We start from the raw sequence: 16,501 nt of genomic DNA, 5'->3' as shown, positions 1-16,501 counted from the left end.
ATGTATCGATTTTTATGTATACATTTACATATGCTTTCCTCCTCATTCCTAGATATCTGGGCTGACAGAGCTCTGCCACCTATGCAAGCTTGAGAAAAGCAGGAAAGGAGTAAGTACAGAAAATAAATTTCCAAAGTATGGAGAGCATTTATCTCAGTGGCTTCTCTATTATTCTCTTTTTTGCTCACTGAATCTAAGCCATGGCATCACAGGCCTCTGGGTGTGCAGATCCGACCAGTATCATTCACTGGGACCACGTGTACAATGCGGGCCATGGAATCAGCCTGCTAGGGTGGGGACGCACCCACGACATCACTTGATTGAACACTCATTTTCAAAACAGAACCGATGGCTAGGAAATGTAAATTACTTTCCTGAGGTAATAGAGCTAATGAGTTGGAAAGCAAAGACTAGAAATCAGATGTTCCATTCCAAGTATAGTTTTCCTTCCATTCCCTCAAGGAAACCTGGTGACCTTAAGACAACAGGCACATACAAGATATTTTTCTACCTGTATTTCAAAGGCATCAGCACTGGTAACATTAACTGTAGAAAGTGCCTGGAAATACTGACACCAATAGTAACCACTAACATTTACTGAGTACTTACTAGGTACCAGGAACTGTTCTAAGTGCCTAACATGTATTATTTACTCATTTACCCCTCACAACAACCCTAGGAGGCAGTCAGAATGAGGACGCATGGGCACAAACAGTTAAAGTAACTTTCTTAAAAGTTATACAGCGAGGTAAGTGGTACAACACAGCCAACGCCCACGCAGTCTGCTATTCACCACCTGCCCAACCATCCCTCTGAAAGGACAGAACCTCACTGTAACTGGTTTGGTCCCCGCGATGCTCCTTACTGCTTATTGATCTGTAAATTGGATACTTTTCACTCGGTTGTTATGAGGATTAAATGACCAGCCAGTACCTTATAGATAGTAGGTATCAAATAAGTTTGCTCAAAAGCAAAACAGACAAACAGACAAAAAACCAAAAAGCAAAATTCAACCATGACCAAACAAAAGAGACACGTAGTCACATTAAAAAGATAAATGCATGCAGATTAACTGCAACATCAGTAGCGACTTGTGACCCTACACACGATTAAATGTCTCAGAGGAAAACTGAGTAGAAAGACAGGTTGGGATGCAAGAAGGGGGCTCTAGACTAAGGGAGGGAGGAGTTGAAAACGAGAGTCCTGCATGTTTACTCAATAGGCAGAAGGACATTAAAAATATTTGTCCTGCCTCTCCTTGGCTCCCTACTATGGTGATTCAGGTACCTAACTCAAAAAAGAAATATTTCAACGACTATGACTAAACATACATACAGCACAGTTCGTAAAATAAAAAGACTACAGAGGAATGCTCGTTAAAGTCTTTCCATAGCTCATTGTTTTACGTTTCAAATAATTGTAAAAAGGAGAAATTAAACTGAGGCTTGTGTTTAGCTGCTCAAATATAATTCCTGAGTGAAGCTGGGCCTCTGTCCTACTGAGGAACTGCTTGTTAAGGTTCTGAGACTTATACTGGACCCCTTAATGCTGGTGTACACTCGAAATAATTGAATGCCTTCGTTTCTTAAATTTCCCATTTATAAATACGAACACAAGTACTAACATGTCACTAACGTGGGCCCCAGAACAGCGGCATCAGTGCCCCTCCCTGACAGTCACAAACCCCAGGGGTGGGGCTCAGCCACCTGCCTCCTCAAGCCCTCCGCCTGATTCTGAATGTGCTCAAGTTTGAGACCCGCTGCCAGAACGAACACACAACCAGTATTAAATGTCAAGTAACCCATAAAGTACGGCAGGGTGAGAGTTTTGAAATGTGGTCCACGAATGAAGAGTCCCCTAAAATATATTACTAATATCACATCTTCCTATGTATTTGGTAACCTCCATGTTCTGCATTATTTGACTGAGACTAATTTTTTTTTTTTTTTTTTTTTTGCTGTGCCACGAGGCATGCGGGGTCTTAGCTCCCCGACCAGGGATCGAACCCGTGTCCCCTACAGTGGAAATGCAGAGTCTTAACCACTGGACTGCCAGAGAAGTCCCAAGACTGATTTTATTTACATCATTTTAGTGAGAAAAGGATCAGTACATTTTAATCTATTAATTCTTCTGCTAAGACATGTTTTTTAAAGGACAGAAAGGCTATAAAGCATACAATTCAAAATAATGTTTAGAAAACACAACCTTAAAGTTAACAAACTTAATAAATGCTAGGCAACATTAGGAAAACCCATACCAATATAAAATTTTAAATACACATACTATCTAGTTATTAGTTCTATCCATGTTTATTAAGCGCTGTAAGTATTTCAAAAGTACGTCTTCACACACAGGGACCTATAGCAGCGAAGTATTAATAGTGGCTCCTCACCTTGAAGTGTCGGCTCTGCCACTGGCTTCGCCTTCACTTGGATCCCTCAAAACAAAGTGAAGGTTGAGATTTAATGATAAAAGTGAAAAAAATACCAAGAAAACCTACATCTAAAATGATTTTAAAATAAACTTCTAGCATGACAGATTTCTATGACTAGTCAGTCTAATACCATTTCTTATGTTTTTCATCACAACCACACTTGACTACCATTTATTGAGCGTCTACTGGGTATACTGTCATAGAGGAGATGCTAGGTGATGGTTTAGGATTTTTACGTGATCTTCCAATTCCCAGCCACGATTTTAAAGTCATAATTTACCTCTTGGTTTAGCTTAGGTCAATCTAAAGTCAAAACTATTTAATAATTATCAACAGCAAGATTTAACTTCATAAGGGTTATTAAACATAGTTTGAGTAGTCGCTCAATTTAGAAAAATATAAATTAATCTTGCAGTTAGAAATAAAGCTCAACACATAAGTATTTCTAAAAATAAATACTAGTTTTTAAATATGCAAGTAACTTATTTCAGAAGTTATGCTAATGATTCATGCACATGATAAAATATTATAGCAAACCAAACAGCCTATCCAAGCAGGTGAGTCTAAAGACATGAATTCAAACTTAAACAGAAACATTGATCTTACCTGGACATCCACCTGTGAAGTAAAACCAGGAAAACTCCACTAATTGTTCTTTTGTTGAATGTAATTAGTATTTTTGAAGTCTGCCAAAATTTTAACTGTCATTTTCAAAGGTAATTAAGTATCTAACATAGGAGTATCAAGTTATAAACCAGTTTAAATAGATTAAGAGAAGGCTGGTGATAGCAAAATACTATTAAATAGCTGGAAAAGTCACCAACTGAAACCCTTAAGTCCACATTTTCTTAATGTTTTAACCATTCCAGTAACATTTATATTATTTACGTAAAATAAATGCAACAGGAATAAAATCAGTGCCACCTTCCTCATTCCCCAAATTAAGAAAATCCAGCAGTACAATAAGCTCTAAAACTTCAACTCATGGTTAAAAATATGAATGCCTTATATGCTTCTCAGGGTCTTTAACTCTAGGGCTTTCTTGACAAAAATATTATGTAAAAACCATTTCCCTATCTGAATTAAAAAGGATCATAAGATGCATTCTCACATTCAAATGGGGTTTCTTAAATTTCTATTTTTAATAACTAGCATTTTCATTGGGAGGTATAATAAAAGTTCAAAGCCATCTACACAAACCTATTTTTATTATAGCACCCTGAAATAAACGAAACATTTTTTGAGCAGGCTCAAAGTGAAATGTGTATTTTGAGTTACATGTAGATGTACTGAAGGGCAGTCCACCAGCTGGGCAAGAAAGATAATAATGCTGTTGATTCCTGCTGCTAAGATAACATTCCTTTAGCAGGAAGGGACATACGTCTCACTGGACTTTTCTGTCCTATTTATACTTTGCCTTATGAATCACTGCTAGCAGACTGCTGCCCAAGTGTAAGCATTAGGAATGAAACACCCCTTAGACCCTACTTCCCTTGCTGTTAATTGTGGAAAGAGCAACTGACTCGTCACATCGTTTCCCATACCCTGTTCCTGCCTTCCTGGATGCCACCAGGAACACTGACTGGAAGAATTTCTGCTATTTGGCAATGGTCTCAAATAGTCCAGTTAAGTCAGCTCCAAGCAGCCATGGTGGGCAGCATCTAGGGATACAGAACGTGCCGCTGGCTGTAACAGCAAATGCAGTGAAGCATGGTTCTCCAATATTTAAAACTTAAAGGAAAGCCAAATATCTTATATATAATCAGCTGAACCAATCAGGTTACTCCCTATGTAAGAACTATGGTTAAAAAATCCTAAGGTTTGATTCAATCTCCTGTTTGTACAGTAGGTATATAGCACTGATCCAAAGCATATCATTCTAAATGCTATTTAAAAGACTTTGGAAATAGTACGTCTACATCCTCCCTTGACAGATTAGTCTAGTGTAAATTGCTTTCCTAATTAGAAAGTTCCTTCTTAAAACCAGAAAACAACTCTCTCATGTGGCCATTCTGGTGTCCAGCTTCTTACTGGCCAAGGAGAACTACTAGCTGGTTTCTTCTTTGTGATAATGGTTTTCAAATACATGAACGATTAACTCTGGACTACTCTTTATCCTTCTTTTCTTAAAGCTTAATAACCCAAATTCCTTTACTTTTTTCCCCTATAAAATCCTATTTTCTTCATCTTTTAACGCCCTCAGTGGCACGTTGGGGACTTAGCTGGTCCCCGAGTCTGGAGGCGTCTTGGCCCCTGCACTGTGCTCAGAGCCAGCCCTGCCCCCCAGCACCCCGGGTGCCGGTGAGGGTCCCACGGGGGCGTCAGCGGGCGGCCCCATTTCTTCAGGCTTTAGGCAGAGTGAAGTGAGGAAGGCAAAGGGAACAGAGAGAAAGGCCGGCCTTGAACCCAGGATGGAATTAAGAAGATGAGACCAGTGCGAAGGACGATAACCTGACGGCTGAGTTGACAGTGTTAAATAATAAGGCACTGAGAGGTTCTCTAGCTTATCTCTAAGCCTCCAGCCCCCGAAGGCTCAGCAGAAAGATCAGCTGCCCGTCCCGTCTGCCGGCTGCTAAAGAGCTCAGCAGGTTCATCCCCGGGACGGAAACCCATGCTTGCTTGTCTTCCCGCATTAAGTCGTCAGGGGGGTATTAGATGGTGTCATCCTGAACCACAAAATGCTACCCTCGTGCACTGCTGCGAACGCAGACATACTTGTAAAGCCAAACCTGTTCGCAGGGTGACAAGTGGCCTCGGAGAGGAACTGAGCGTTTTTTCTCTTCTCTCACCAAATCCAGAATTAATTAAAATAGGTTAAAAATCAAGACATTAAAAAACCCTCTCTCATTTCTGACAAAGAACAGCAAACAACCTCCACCCTCCCTTCTTTCCCCACCAAGCCCCCCCCACCCCCCGCCCCCTACCCAAACCGTCTACTAGATGACACTGTTCAAAGTGTGATAAGGGCATGGTGGAACCTTAGAAACTTCCACACTAGCTCCCCTCACAGGCTGGGTCTGAACACTCCTATTCCCTCAACCTTGTTCTCTCTTTCAGGACCTGCCCCCTTCAGAGCGCTTATCAGAACGTATTACAAGCTTATTTGTTTACTTTTTAAACTGTCTTCCACACTACTCGTCCGCTCAGTAGATGAATGTTTACCGAGCGCCAGAGTACGCGGCAGAGGAAGCACCCACCGCTCGGCAGGAGATTCAGCACAAAACAAAGCCAGCCAACGAGCCAACTGCAGACCCCTGTTCTCACGGAGCACGTCTCCTCGGCAGAGGTGGACGAGGAACAACTACGTAAAGCAAACATACTATCTCAGGTCGTGTTAAGTGCTACAGAGAAAAATAAAGCCGGAAAAGGGAGTGTCGGGAGGGGGAGGGGATGATTTTCAACATGGGGTTGAGGAAGGCCTCGCTGAGGAAGCGACAGTCCCGCAAAGACCTGAAGGAGGTGTAGAAGCCAGCCACGCGGGTATCAGCGGAGTATGAAATCCTGAACAAGTGTGCCTGGTGTGCCCAAGGACAGTCAGGTGCTCTCTGGGGCTAGTGGGGAACCAGCAAGGGAAAGGGTGGAGAAGATGAGGTCAGAGCAGGAACGGGTGGCCAGACTATGGAGACCACTGGCAGGCTCTGAACTGCACTCTGAGTGAGATGAAAAGCAAGCTAAGGATTTTTTTATTTTTTGCGGTATGCAGGCCTCTCACTGTTGTGGCCTCTCCCGTTGCGGAGCACAGGCTCCAGATGCGCAGGCTCAGCGGCCATGGCTCACGGGCCCAGCCGCTCCGCGGCATGTGGGATCCTCCCGGACCGGGGCACGAACCCGTGTCCCCTGCATCGGCAGGCGGACTCTCGACCACTGCGCCACCAACCAGGGAAGCCCCAAGCTGAGGAGTTTAAATTGAGGACTTACATTGTTGTGAACAGAACAGGAGGACAAGGGCAGCAGCTAGGGGACCTGTGAGGACGTGGAATATCAACAGTGGTTTAGACCGTGAAGGCAGTGGTAGGAGTGCTGGAAGCAGCTAAATCCTGGAACTGTCGTGAAGGCAGAGCCAACACAACCGCTCGTGGAACTGACATGTGGTAGGAAGAAAGGAGGAGTGAAGGATAATCCAGGCTCAGGGTCTGAGCAACCAGAAGGATGGTGTCGCCGTTACCTAAAATGATGAAGGAGGAGAGGGGACAGTTTGAGGAAGAGAAGCGGGAGCTGAAATGTGGACAGGTTCTGTTTGAGAGTCTATTACACAACGAGGTGGAGAGGCAGAGCAGAATACTGGATACGGGCGTCTGCCCTTCCGAGGAGCGGCCTGGGCTAAAGATCTAAATTGGGATTGTTAGCACATGATGGAGTTTCAGGTCATGGGCCTGAGTGAGATCACCAAGAGAGTGAGGATAACCAGAGAAGAGAATGTGTCCAAAGACCATGCCCTGGGGTAGGCTGGCATTTAGAGGTCAGGGGGAAGGGCAAAGAGACCCGAAAGAACCAGCAAAGGAGCCTGAGAAGGGATAGGGAGCCCGAGAGGGCGGAAGCCAAGTAAGGAAAAGGTTTCAGCTTTGTGGAGTGTCGTGAGACCATCAGCGACTCGCAGGAATGGAGGGGCCGCTGGCTAGAGGGCCCAGCACGTAGTAGGTCTTCACATTTGTTGAATGCCTACATGGCAATCTTCTTGTCTGGTGTTCCTTACTACATTCCCTCTAGAATCTAAATTTTTATCGCAAAGTAAAGAGCAATATTTTGCACAATTTTTAATGTACAGTTAGTAATCAAGCATTAAACTCAAAACCTGTTTTTCTTCACCTTAAAATTAATCGTGGATTAACCAGGAGAAAGTACCGGGTTTTAAAAATGGATTTAAATTGTCAGCTCAATTCCAACTACTGATAACCTAACTACTACGCTGCTGATGGCCGGCCAGCGCTCCTGTCCCACTGTCATGCTGACTCTGGGGGGGAGCTTTCAGGTCTTTCTCTGTCGATGTGTCCTGGTAACTGCCCAAGCGGCACAAAATCTCAGACTGATCCGGTTAGAAATGGATGTTGCATGGGGCTATGTTTAAAGTAATACATTCAGCTGTGTGATCTTGGGCAAACTGATCCATGAACAGAGTCTATAAACAGCTCCAAGGAAAGTTGAGAGGCTAAGGACACTGCTTCTCTTTTCCACACGCGCTATCTGAAATCCTAGGAACACTAAAAACATGGAAAATTAAGTACTGAAGTACTATTTTTGCTGCGAGTACAAAACTTTCTTATCCATAACTTCTTATTTCCTCAAACAACTGCCTGCTACGGAGCCTGAGCTTCCCTCCCGAGTCAGGAACCCCACAGCGCCTTGCCTGCTCTTTCCTTTCTGTTCACGTTCATTGTATATCATGGCTGGTGGTGCCCAGTGTGATCCTTTTGGGGCTGTCTGAACCTTGAGGGCACAGATGCTGTCTCTTTATCTTTGAATCCTGTTCAGCACCTGGCACAGGGCTTGGTTCATACGGGACTTTCATGGGCTTTTAGTAGGACCTGACAGCACACCAAACTTACGTCAACCTGCACTGTGTTCAGCAATTTGTATGATCAATGTGTATTACCCACTTATGCTTAATTTTTAGAAAAGGGTACAATTTCATTATTCTACTGGATTAGGTTACTACGCTTGCATTCATTTTGTGTCTACTGTGTTCTGATGTTAGGATTTTATGATGTTAAATTACATAAGTAATCTCTGTGATTCCAATACGTAGGCTTTTTATAAGGAAGAATAAAAGGTAAACGTTATATATATATATTATTAGTGAGCAACTGAAGAGTATTCTTAAGAAATACTATTTGAAGGATAAAGGTAAAGCCATATTTAATTCCTTTTTCTAAATCAAGGCTTTTAAGTAGAGGATACTCTTTGTTCGAACACACATTTTCGATGTCAAGTTTTGCTCTTTCTGCTCTATTCTATAGTATTCTTAAATTCTCATTTTGTTCTTTTGCTTTTCTGTCTTTTCCTTAAGGGAATAGACTTTATGTCTTCCTTGATCTTTTTCTTCCACCTTCTGTAAAAGAGCACGTCTAATGAAATGTCATAAAACCGTTTTGGAAAATCACTGTAGAGACTGAAGAAAACAACGAATCTTCTTTGTTAATTCCTAGAGGACAGAAAACACCACAATATGTTGGTACTGACCTGCGGACGAATTTGGACGTTATTTTGCTTATTATACCAGTTGACGTGCCCCTCCTGGCGTGTGCAAATGCCCCCGTTTCATGCGAGGGGGAAGCGGGCGGCCCGTTGTAGGCAGCGCCGCGGCGCTCGCGGAGCTGCTCCCCATGGAAGGTGCTGCGGCTGGAGCTGCCCCGGGGGAAGCGGGTTCGGTCAGGGGTGGTGGTGCTGATACTGTGAGCAGACGGGGAAGCAGCGGGCGCGCGCTGGGCTGTACTGCTGGGACACATTGAGACGTATCTCTCAGAATACTGGCAGAGAAAGGTTTCACTCACGCTAAAAACCAGAAGAAAACGGCCATGGCTACTTTTATTCGGTCCTATTCTATTCTTTCCCGTCACAGATGTGATGCATGGGTTGACTGTAATTACTGTTACTGCCAGAGACGGATGACATTTCAGATTCAAACTAAATGCCTTTTATAAAAATTTAGTTACTAACAATTAAGAAATTACTGAAACGGGGATACAAAGATAAACACTCTTCAGTAGCAGGAATGCCAGACAAGGGGCACTGCATGCAAATTTTTTTTTTTTTTTTAACTATTCTCTTAAACCATTCGGCAATGTAGAACACAGATTTTACTGTTTATCAAAAAGCCTTTGAATTGAAGGCTCCTTTCCTATTTATAATTTCGGCCTCAGTGATAGCAAATGCTACAGGACACCACCACTGTGATTAACAAATCTATCAAACATTTTCCTGAATTTGAGAAATCTCAACATACAGAAATACCAGAAAAATAGTCACTTAACTTTATAAGTGAAAGGGCTCTTCATGATCATCTGTTTCATCACTGACAGGAAAACTAAAAGTTCTTCTTAAGAACAAGTGACTGGCCAGAGCCGGGAAGATTAACGAGGTCTCAACCCCTAGTCTCGTGGGGTTTTGTTTGTTTGTTTTTAAACCATAAAAACTCAATTTAACTGAATGATAAATTTGGCAACAACCCTTTACTTTATGGAGAGATTTAAAACAAAATCCTTGAAGAAAATTCCTCCAGAAAATGATTTAAATTGTAAGCAACATTTCTGATAACTGCTAGGGGATGTAGTAAGTTTATGTTACAATTCAACTTTACCTCTGCCACAAACAGTGAATCTTCGAAAAGCTCGTAATGGGATGGCTATCTTGTATTTTTGTATGGTGCAACATTTTTTAAAACTCTTTTTAACGACAAACAAAATGAGATGCAACCAGCATGTTACCCGGGTCTGTAAGCTTCGGAGCTGTCTTTAATGGTCGGCAGTGTAACTTTAATAGGATGACCAGAAGCGGACATGGACTTCTGGTGGCGGGGTCGTGCTGAGGGGACAGCGGAAGCCACGGCAGAGCCTGCAGAGGATATGCTGCTCGCGGACATCTCCGTGAGGCTTTCAACATAAGACAGTCGAGAAGACCGTGGAATGTAAAAAAGAAGAAAAACTACAGTTTACTAAAATTTAAGAACTAGATTTTTAAAAGTCTAAATTGACTAATACCTTTCATGACTGAAACACTCAGAAATCAACATTAGCGTTATTATTACTGACTAACAACAATATTCTTGTCAAAAGTATACAGGGTGAATTTACCACCACCTTCCACGGAAAAGATCTCACACACTCTTGTTCTATATATGTGAATCTGAAAAGTATGACATTATTTTTATGGATAAAATGATTATGATTACAGACAGTTTTCACTTTCCAGCAATCACAGTTGCATGTGACGTGTTGCTGTGGTTCACTGTCCGCTATTCAATAAGAATTCATAATTGTAGCAAAAATCCTATCTCTGGAAACATCATCAAAACACTTTTAGTTCATCTCTTTAATCAATAGGTTAAACTGTTATAGACTAAAGGAGCTGCAGATTAGGATTTAGTACAGGAAAAAGAGTAAGTTAGAAATCAATTCCCAACAACCTTTCTAGCCTAAAGGATCTTAGGTCCAAGGAGGATTCATTTACCTTTCTATGCCTTATAATAACATTTACTTTAAATGCCTATTAACTGAGACGAAACAAGTGTAAGAGTGGTCAAGTTTGCTGAAATGACTAGGGATGGAACTAGATGGAATTTTATTAGAAAAGACTCCCCCTGTCCTTTTGTCATATACTGATGAGCAGTCCTTAACTCACGATGAAAAGAACTTAGATTTTTTAAATAATAAAATATGATTTATCACTATTTAAAATAAAACCCTTCGAGAACGGTATGCTTCTCAATGATCAGTTGAGATGGCCACATTTCTTTAGAGGAAGGAAAACAAAGCCTTCACTCTTTGGATATAATGATGACTTGATAGGGGGTGGGTGGGAAGGAAGAAGATAAGAAGGAAGCAGCAAGGGTATAAAAGAGTAAGGTTCAAATAATGAAGATCAGATTAGGATGCTATGACAGGTTTTGCTATAGGGAATTATTTACTATCGTATTTTATTCAGAAAAGTCACAGGTTAAGACATTTATCTCCTGTTTTCCCTAAACATTTTTCCATTGCTCCATTCCGGTACACGTGAGGAGGGGCCTTAGTAAGAATGGTTGGTTGCAGTCTAACTAGCTGTTTTGTGTTTCCTTTCGTCTTGACCCATTCAGCTACAGGAGTTTTACCCAGAGCACTAATGCAAAGCAATGACAAAGGTAGCCCTGCCTGTCACTGTGACAGTTACCTGCTGTCTTTTCCATTCTGCAATGCTGTGTATCGATCTGTGGTTCTTTCACAGACGTATGTATTCCTTCTTGCCATGCTACCTCCAGGATACACATTGTTCTTTAAGAAGGAAAAAGAACACATTAAAATATTCTAACTGTATTTGTGGAAAATCAGAGAAGTGAATTTAAGCTGCCAATAACTGAAAAACATCTGTGGTAGAATTTTAATTTATCAGAATCTTATATTAACAAATTCTATCTCCCACCCCTCTCCCTTGTAGGAATAAAAGGCAAAGCACAGCAAGCATCGCAGTTTTCTTAGTTTACTGTCCTACAGCAGCGGTGAACAATTGTTTGGAAAAAGCTGGGTTTTATTCATGCCTTTGTAAGCTGGTGATAGGGAGAAGGCCAGGACAGTGGCACAGGCAGCTTGAGGGGACTATGCACGAGAGACACCCCACCCTATCATTACAAACAGGAAACCTGGGGCCCTGAAGATGGAAGGCCACCTGGAAGCCTGTGGGTGAACCTTCTGCACCTGCTGCGGAAAACCCCACAGCCACTGGTGATGTTAAGAGACCAAAGCTCCAGGGTCACAGGCAGGCCCAGCTGAGGACACCAACACTGTGTGCAGTGCCACCCTGGGAATACTTCCTCTTTTCAGCTACACAGATATACAGTGTGTTTTTTTAACTAATAAATCCCTAATTTTTGAACATTTAATTATTTCCTACTTTGCTCCTATAGACTACTGAGGAGGTTTAACTGGAGATTAAAAATTTGGAGGAGAGGACTTCCCTGGTGGTGCAGTGGTTAAGAATCCACCTTTCAATGCAGGGGACACGGGTTCGAGCCCTGGTTCGGGAAGACCCCACATGCCACAGAGCAACTAAGCCCATGCGCCACAACTACTGAGCCTGCGCTCTAGAGCCCGCGAACCACAACTACTGAGCCTGTGTGCCACAATTACTGAAGCCCATGTGCCTAGAGCCTGTGCTCCGCAACTAGAGAAGCCACCGCAATGAGGAGCCCACACACCACAACAAAGAGTAGCCCCTGCTTGCTGCAACTAGAGAAAGCCCGCGCACAGCAACAAAGACCCAGTGCAGCCAAAAATGAATGCACGAATGAATTTATTTTAAAAAAAATTAGAGGAAAAATCCTGTAAATAAATAACAGAAAATAGGGAAAAATCCTGGAAAAGTATAAAACCACCAAGATATGACTAGAAGTCTGTAAAATTATCCCATGGGCACCAAATGTAGCAATATAAGAATATTCACTTCTGATAATTTCACTGTTTTGGGTGAACTGTCACATGAGTAACCTAATTTTGAACAAATTCCTTGTCAGGTCATGCTACCATACATCCTTTGGAGACCTCTAAAACGTTTCTGGCTGTCTTCAGTAACATTACTTTCCTTCTCAAAGTGTGACGGGTGAACAGTTTCTCCTTCAAAACTGTGCCTTCCAGGTTTCTGATCCTCACAAGCTGCCTCCCTGGCCTTGTCCCTTTGATGGCAGTGATGCTAATACTAAGTGGCTAAGAGAAGAATTTCTCTACCAGAATCTTTTAGCTTATGTTTAAAAAAAAAAAAAAGATAAGTAAGTGTGGCATAGTTAGTTTAAATTTAAACCAATGCCTTAGTTTTTATGCCTTTTTAAAATTTACATATGCTTTGAATCCCCACTATGCGCGTGATCACTAATGATTCTGACGAAGCTACTGTGTCAGCGTGTAACAGGAGAACATAAATATGGGGAAACAACAGTGAACAATGCAAGGCAGCACATAGCTACGAGCTAAATAACGTGGTCCAGCAATCAGAAAGGCCAACAAGATCACTTTGGAGTGTTCAGTCCTAGGAGGCTCCATCCAGGAGAAAGGACTGGAAATGATCTATAGAAATGGGATTTTCATAATGTGCAGGGGGAACTTTAAGCAAGAGCACTGCATAAAGACAGGGGTGGAAACAGCTGAGAATATTCATGGGAAAATATGACCAAGTTGAGTTGAATGACAGGTAATCTAGCAGAGTAGCAGGAAATAGGGGATGGAATTCTTTCTTTCTGTTATATGGGGTGATGACACTCTGGAAACTGTCCTCTAGTTGATGTTTAGATAAGAGGAAATGATGACTTGTCTAAAAAACTACTTATAAAAAATGTATTAAATCTATTATAGTTAAATCATTTCCAAACAGACCAGCTGGAATGTAAGTGGCTGTATCCATTCATCCCTAAAGTGGTTATATACATCTGTTTCATAGACCAGAAGGTGATGATCAAATCACATATTTTTTTAAAAATATGGTTTCCATTAACTGTGTAAGACAATGGGTATTGGGGAGTTTAACCCATTTACAATTAAGGTTATGCTGGGCTTCCTGGTACCTTATTTCATGTTTCTATTTAAAGTGTCTTTATGTTTTTTCTCTCCTTTCCTACTTTCCATAAGCTAAATCAATTCCTTTTCTTCTGTTGGTTTAAAAGTTATCCATTTTAGTTTTGTCCTTATATTTCTTGCCCTTAAGTTCCTGAATTTATTTTTGCTTATCACTACAGTTGTCCCTCAGTATCCGCTGGGGATTGGCTCCAGGACCCCCTGCGGATTCCAAGATCTATGGAGGCTCAAATCCCTTATATAAAGTGGCTGAGTATAGTTGGCCCTCCGTATCCACAGGTCCCATGTCTTCAGGTTCAACCAAACACGGATGGACAGTGAGAGCCAACTGTACCGATTTCTTACCCTTACCCCACCTTCCCTTCCAAGGCATATGCTTTTTCCTTTAATTTCTATCCCTATCCACACTTCCTGGATATTATTCAGAATTTTGGTTCTGAATTTTCATTATTTTTTTTCTTTTTTGTGTATGTTACCACATACATACTTTAATAAGTTAGTTGATTGCTTTCAATTCCCATATATTTTACGGCAAAACTCGACATACCTTTCTCTTACTGTAAGAGTACTTCCTCAAACAGTACAGTGTTTTCAAATGGGTCACTGTATCACAAGAGTTGAGGTACTTTATTCATACGAATATGCTTATTGTACCTTTATGTTTAAATGACAGTTTGGTTGGGTATAAAATTCTGTGTTCAATGTGCTTTTCTTTTGATACTTTAAAAAAATATATATTTTTTATCCATTTATCTTCCTGCATCCATCTTACTGTTGAGAAATCAGATGTCAGTCTGCATCTTGCTCCTTTTAAGGTCACCTGCTGTCTCATTCTGGGACCTTTGAAGTTTTTCCTCTTTGCTTTTGGTATCCATATATCCCACTTTAATAAGCCCAGGAGTAGGTTTTCCTTCTTGCTTCTGTTTTCCCTTTTGAGACCTTTTAATATGAAGTTTTCCATCTTTTTAAATTATTATTTCTTCTTCAAATATTTTCTCCCTTTCCTTTTGCCCCTTTTCCTTTCTATACTCCTATTTCCTAAACGTCACTAATTCTACTTCTATCCTTTGTATATCTTAGTCTTCTTTTATATTTTCTCTTTATTCTCTGCTGCTGTCTTATGGGGGACGTCTCAATCTATCTTCCAGCTCCCATTATATAATTTCTATAGTTTGCTGTTTTAAGTGGATAATGGGAGCTAACTCTATAAAGTAATTATTGTTGTAGTCTGCCTTCATTCAACAGTTTATTTGTAAACATAAAATTAAATGCACCAATATACTATCAAGTAAATATTACAAACATGAAAACTGAGGCAGGAAAGTTTAATGTACTGTTTTGTGGTAAGATTAAATGTTATTTTAAGCATTCACAGTTTTTGTTCTTAAATTGCATTTATTAGAAGCTTGGCCCCCTTTGCACGTTCTTTAAGTGTATAATTCACTTTAATATTTTTAAACTTGAAAAGAAAAGATAAAATTTTTAAAAATCTTTAAACAAAAAAATTCTGACAACAAATAACTACAGCATATTGCAATTTCCCAGAATATTTACTCACACTTGGAATAGTTGAAGACTTTTTCCTTTCTGGCCCTACAAGAGGGCTTGTAGTCATCTCACTTTTTGAACCAACTGTTGTGCTGCCAAGTTTACGAGCCACGTCTTTGTCCCACTCCTCTTTCTGTTCACTTTCCACGCTGTTAGCCTGAGGCCTTTTGGTATATGATACGGCAGGGGGAATGGATGGACCAGCTGTAATTTTTTAAAAAGCATAATTAGCTGAAAAGCAACTGACATATTTTCTTCTAACGAACAAAAACTCTATTAAAAATATCTTTATTTGCATACTTTACACTCTGAATGAAGATTAAACTGTTTGATTACAAAAATTAGGTCAGCCCCTGAAAACAGGATTATATTTATCATTCAATAATATAAAGCTGTGATAACTGGGAATGATACAAGAACATAAACATGTGAACTGTATAATGCTTAACAAAAAATGCAAGTCTGGGCAGACTCAGTCTGTCTTTCCACATAGCTGACTTTCCCCCACCATGATCACTAAAGCGTCGTTGCTTCTGATTTGCTGAGATGCTCCGCTGGACCTTCAGGTGAGCAGGGGACTGCAGAGTGCTGTTGTTTAAGTCACTGTTGGGCCGTGACCTCTGACACAAGTTTCCACTGGATAACGATTCACCACCTTCAAACTATAAGAAGAAAGACCACCAGCATTTTAAAATTAAAAAAAGTTCATAGAAACAATATGCACGCTTGATTTTTTTAAGTTATTCCAAGTCATACATGGAGTAATCAGAACTAAGAAAATTTAAAATACAGATACAGAACTGCAAGTTGGCAAACAGGAAGGGAGGGAACTGGATACAACATCGTTTCAGAAGTACATGTCATCTTCTGTTATCTTGTACAAATGGCTTTGGGTCCTTCTGGGTCCAAATAATAGCTACCAATTATTGAATGGTTATTATATACTAGCTGCCATGCTGAACTTTTTATATATGCTACTTTGTTTAATCATTACAACAAACCTATGATCTATTAACCTGTACTTTTTAGATGGAAAAACTGAGGTTAAGAGATTCAAGAGACATCTTTGGGATTTGAATTCAGGTATAGTTGAGATTCAAACTTAGGATGAAATCTAAAATTTCAACTTCATACACACACAAACACACACATATTTTTTGTTTTGTTTTGCTTTCTCCACAACATTTACAGAACAAAATTTGGTGTATTGACTCTGATCAAGAAATTGCATCTGCTTAGAGCTAAGCATGGTGTACTGGGGATTGATACA

The 16,501-nt window shown here is 40.7% G+C and overlaps 1 protein-coding gene across 2 annotated transcripts in view; it reads right to left on the bottom strand.

Annotated features, from left to right (window-relative positions):
• MARK1 (microtubule affinity regulating kinase 1) overlaps positions 1–16,501 on the bottom strand; it is a 144,155-nt gene that overhangs the window by 3,976 nt on the left and 123,678 nt on the right. The window contains exons 12-17 of one of the 2 annotated variants that reach the window (XM_060127228.1): positions 15,740–15,893; positions 15,242–15,435; positions 11,297–11,397; positions 9,856–10,020; positions 8,612–8,866; positions 2,393–2,437 (exon numbers count right to left, since the gene is read on the bottom strand). In XM_060127228.1, coding sequence (XP_059983211.1) covers positions 2,393–2,437; positions 8,612–8,866; positions 9,856–10,020; positions 11,297–11,397; positions 15,242–15,435; positions 15,740–15,893 — 914 coding nt within the window. The remainder of the gene's footprint in view (positions 1–2,392; positions 2,438–8,611; positions 8,867–9,855; positions 10,021–11,296; positions 11,398–15,241; positions 15,436–15,739; positions 15,894–16,501) is intronic. The other variant, XM_060127229.1, reaches the window with a different exon arrangement.

Source organism: Lagenorhynchus albirostris, chromosome 2 (genome assembly GCF_949774975.1).
Source record: "Lagenorhynchus albirostris chromosome 2, mLagAlb1.1, whole genome shotgun sequence".
Lineage (NCBI taxonomy): Eukaryota > Metazoa > Chordata > Mammalia > Artiodactyla > Delphinidae > Lagenorhynchus > Lagenorhynchus albirostris.
The sequence above is the reverse complement of the archived record's forward strand: the minus strand, read 5'-3'. Positions and strand labels throughout refer to the sequence as shown.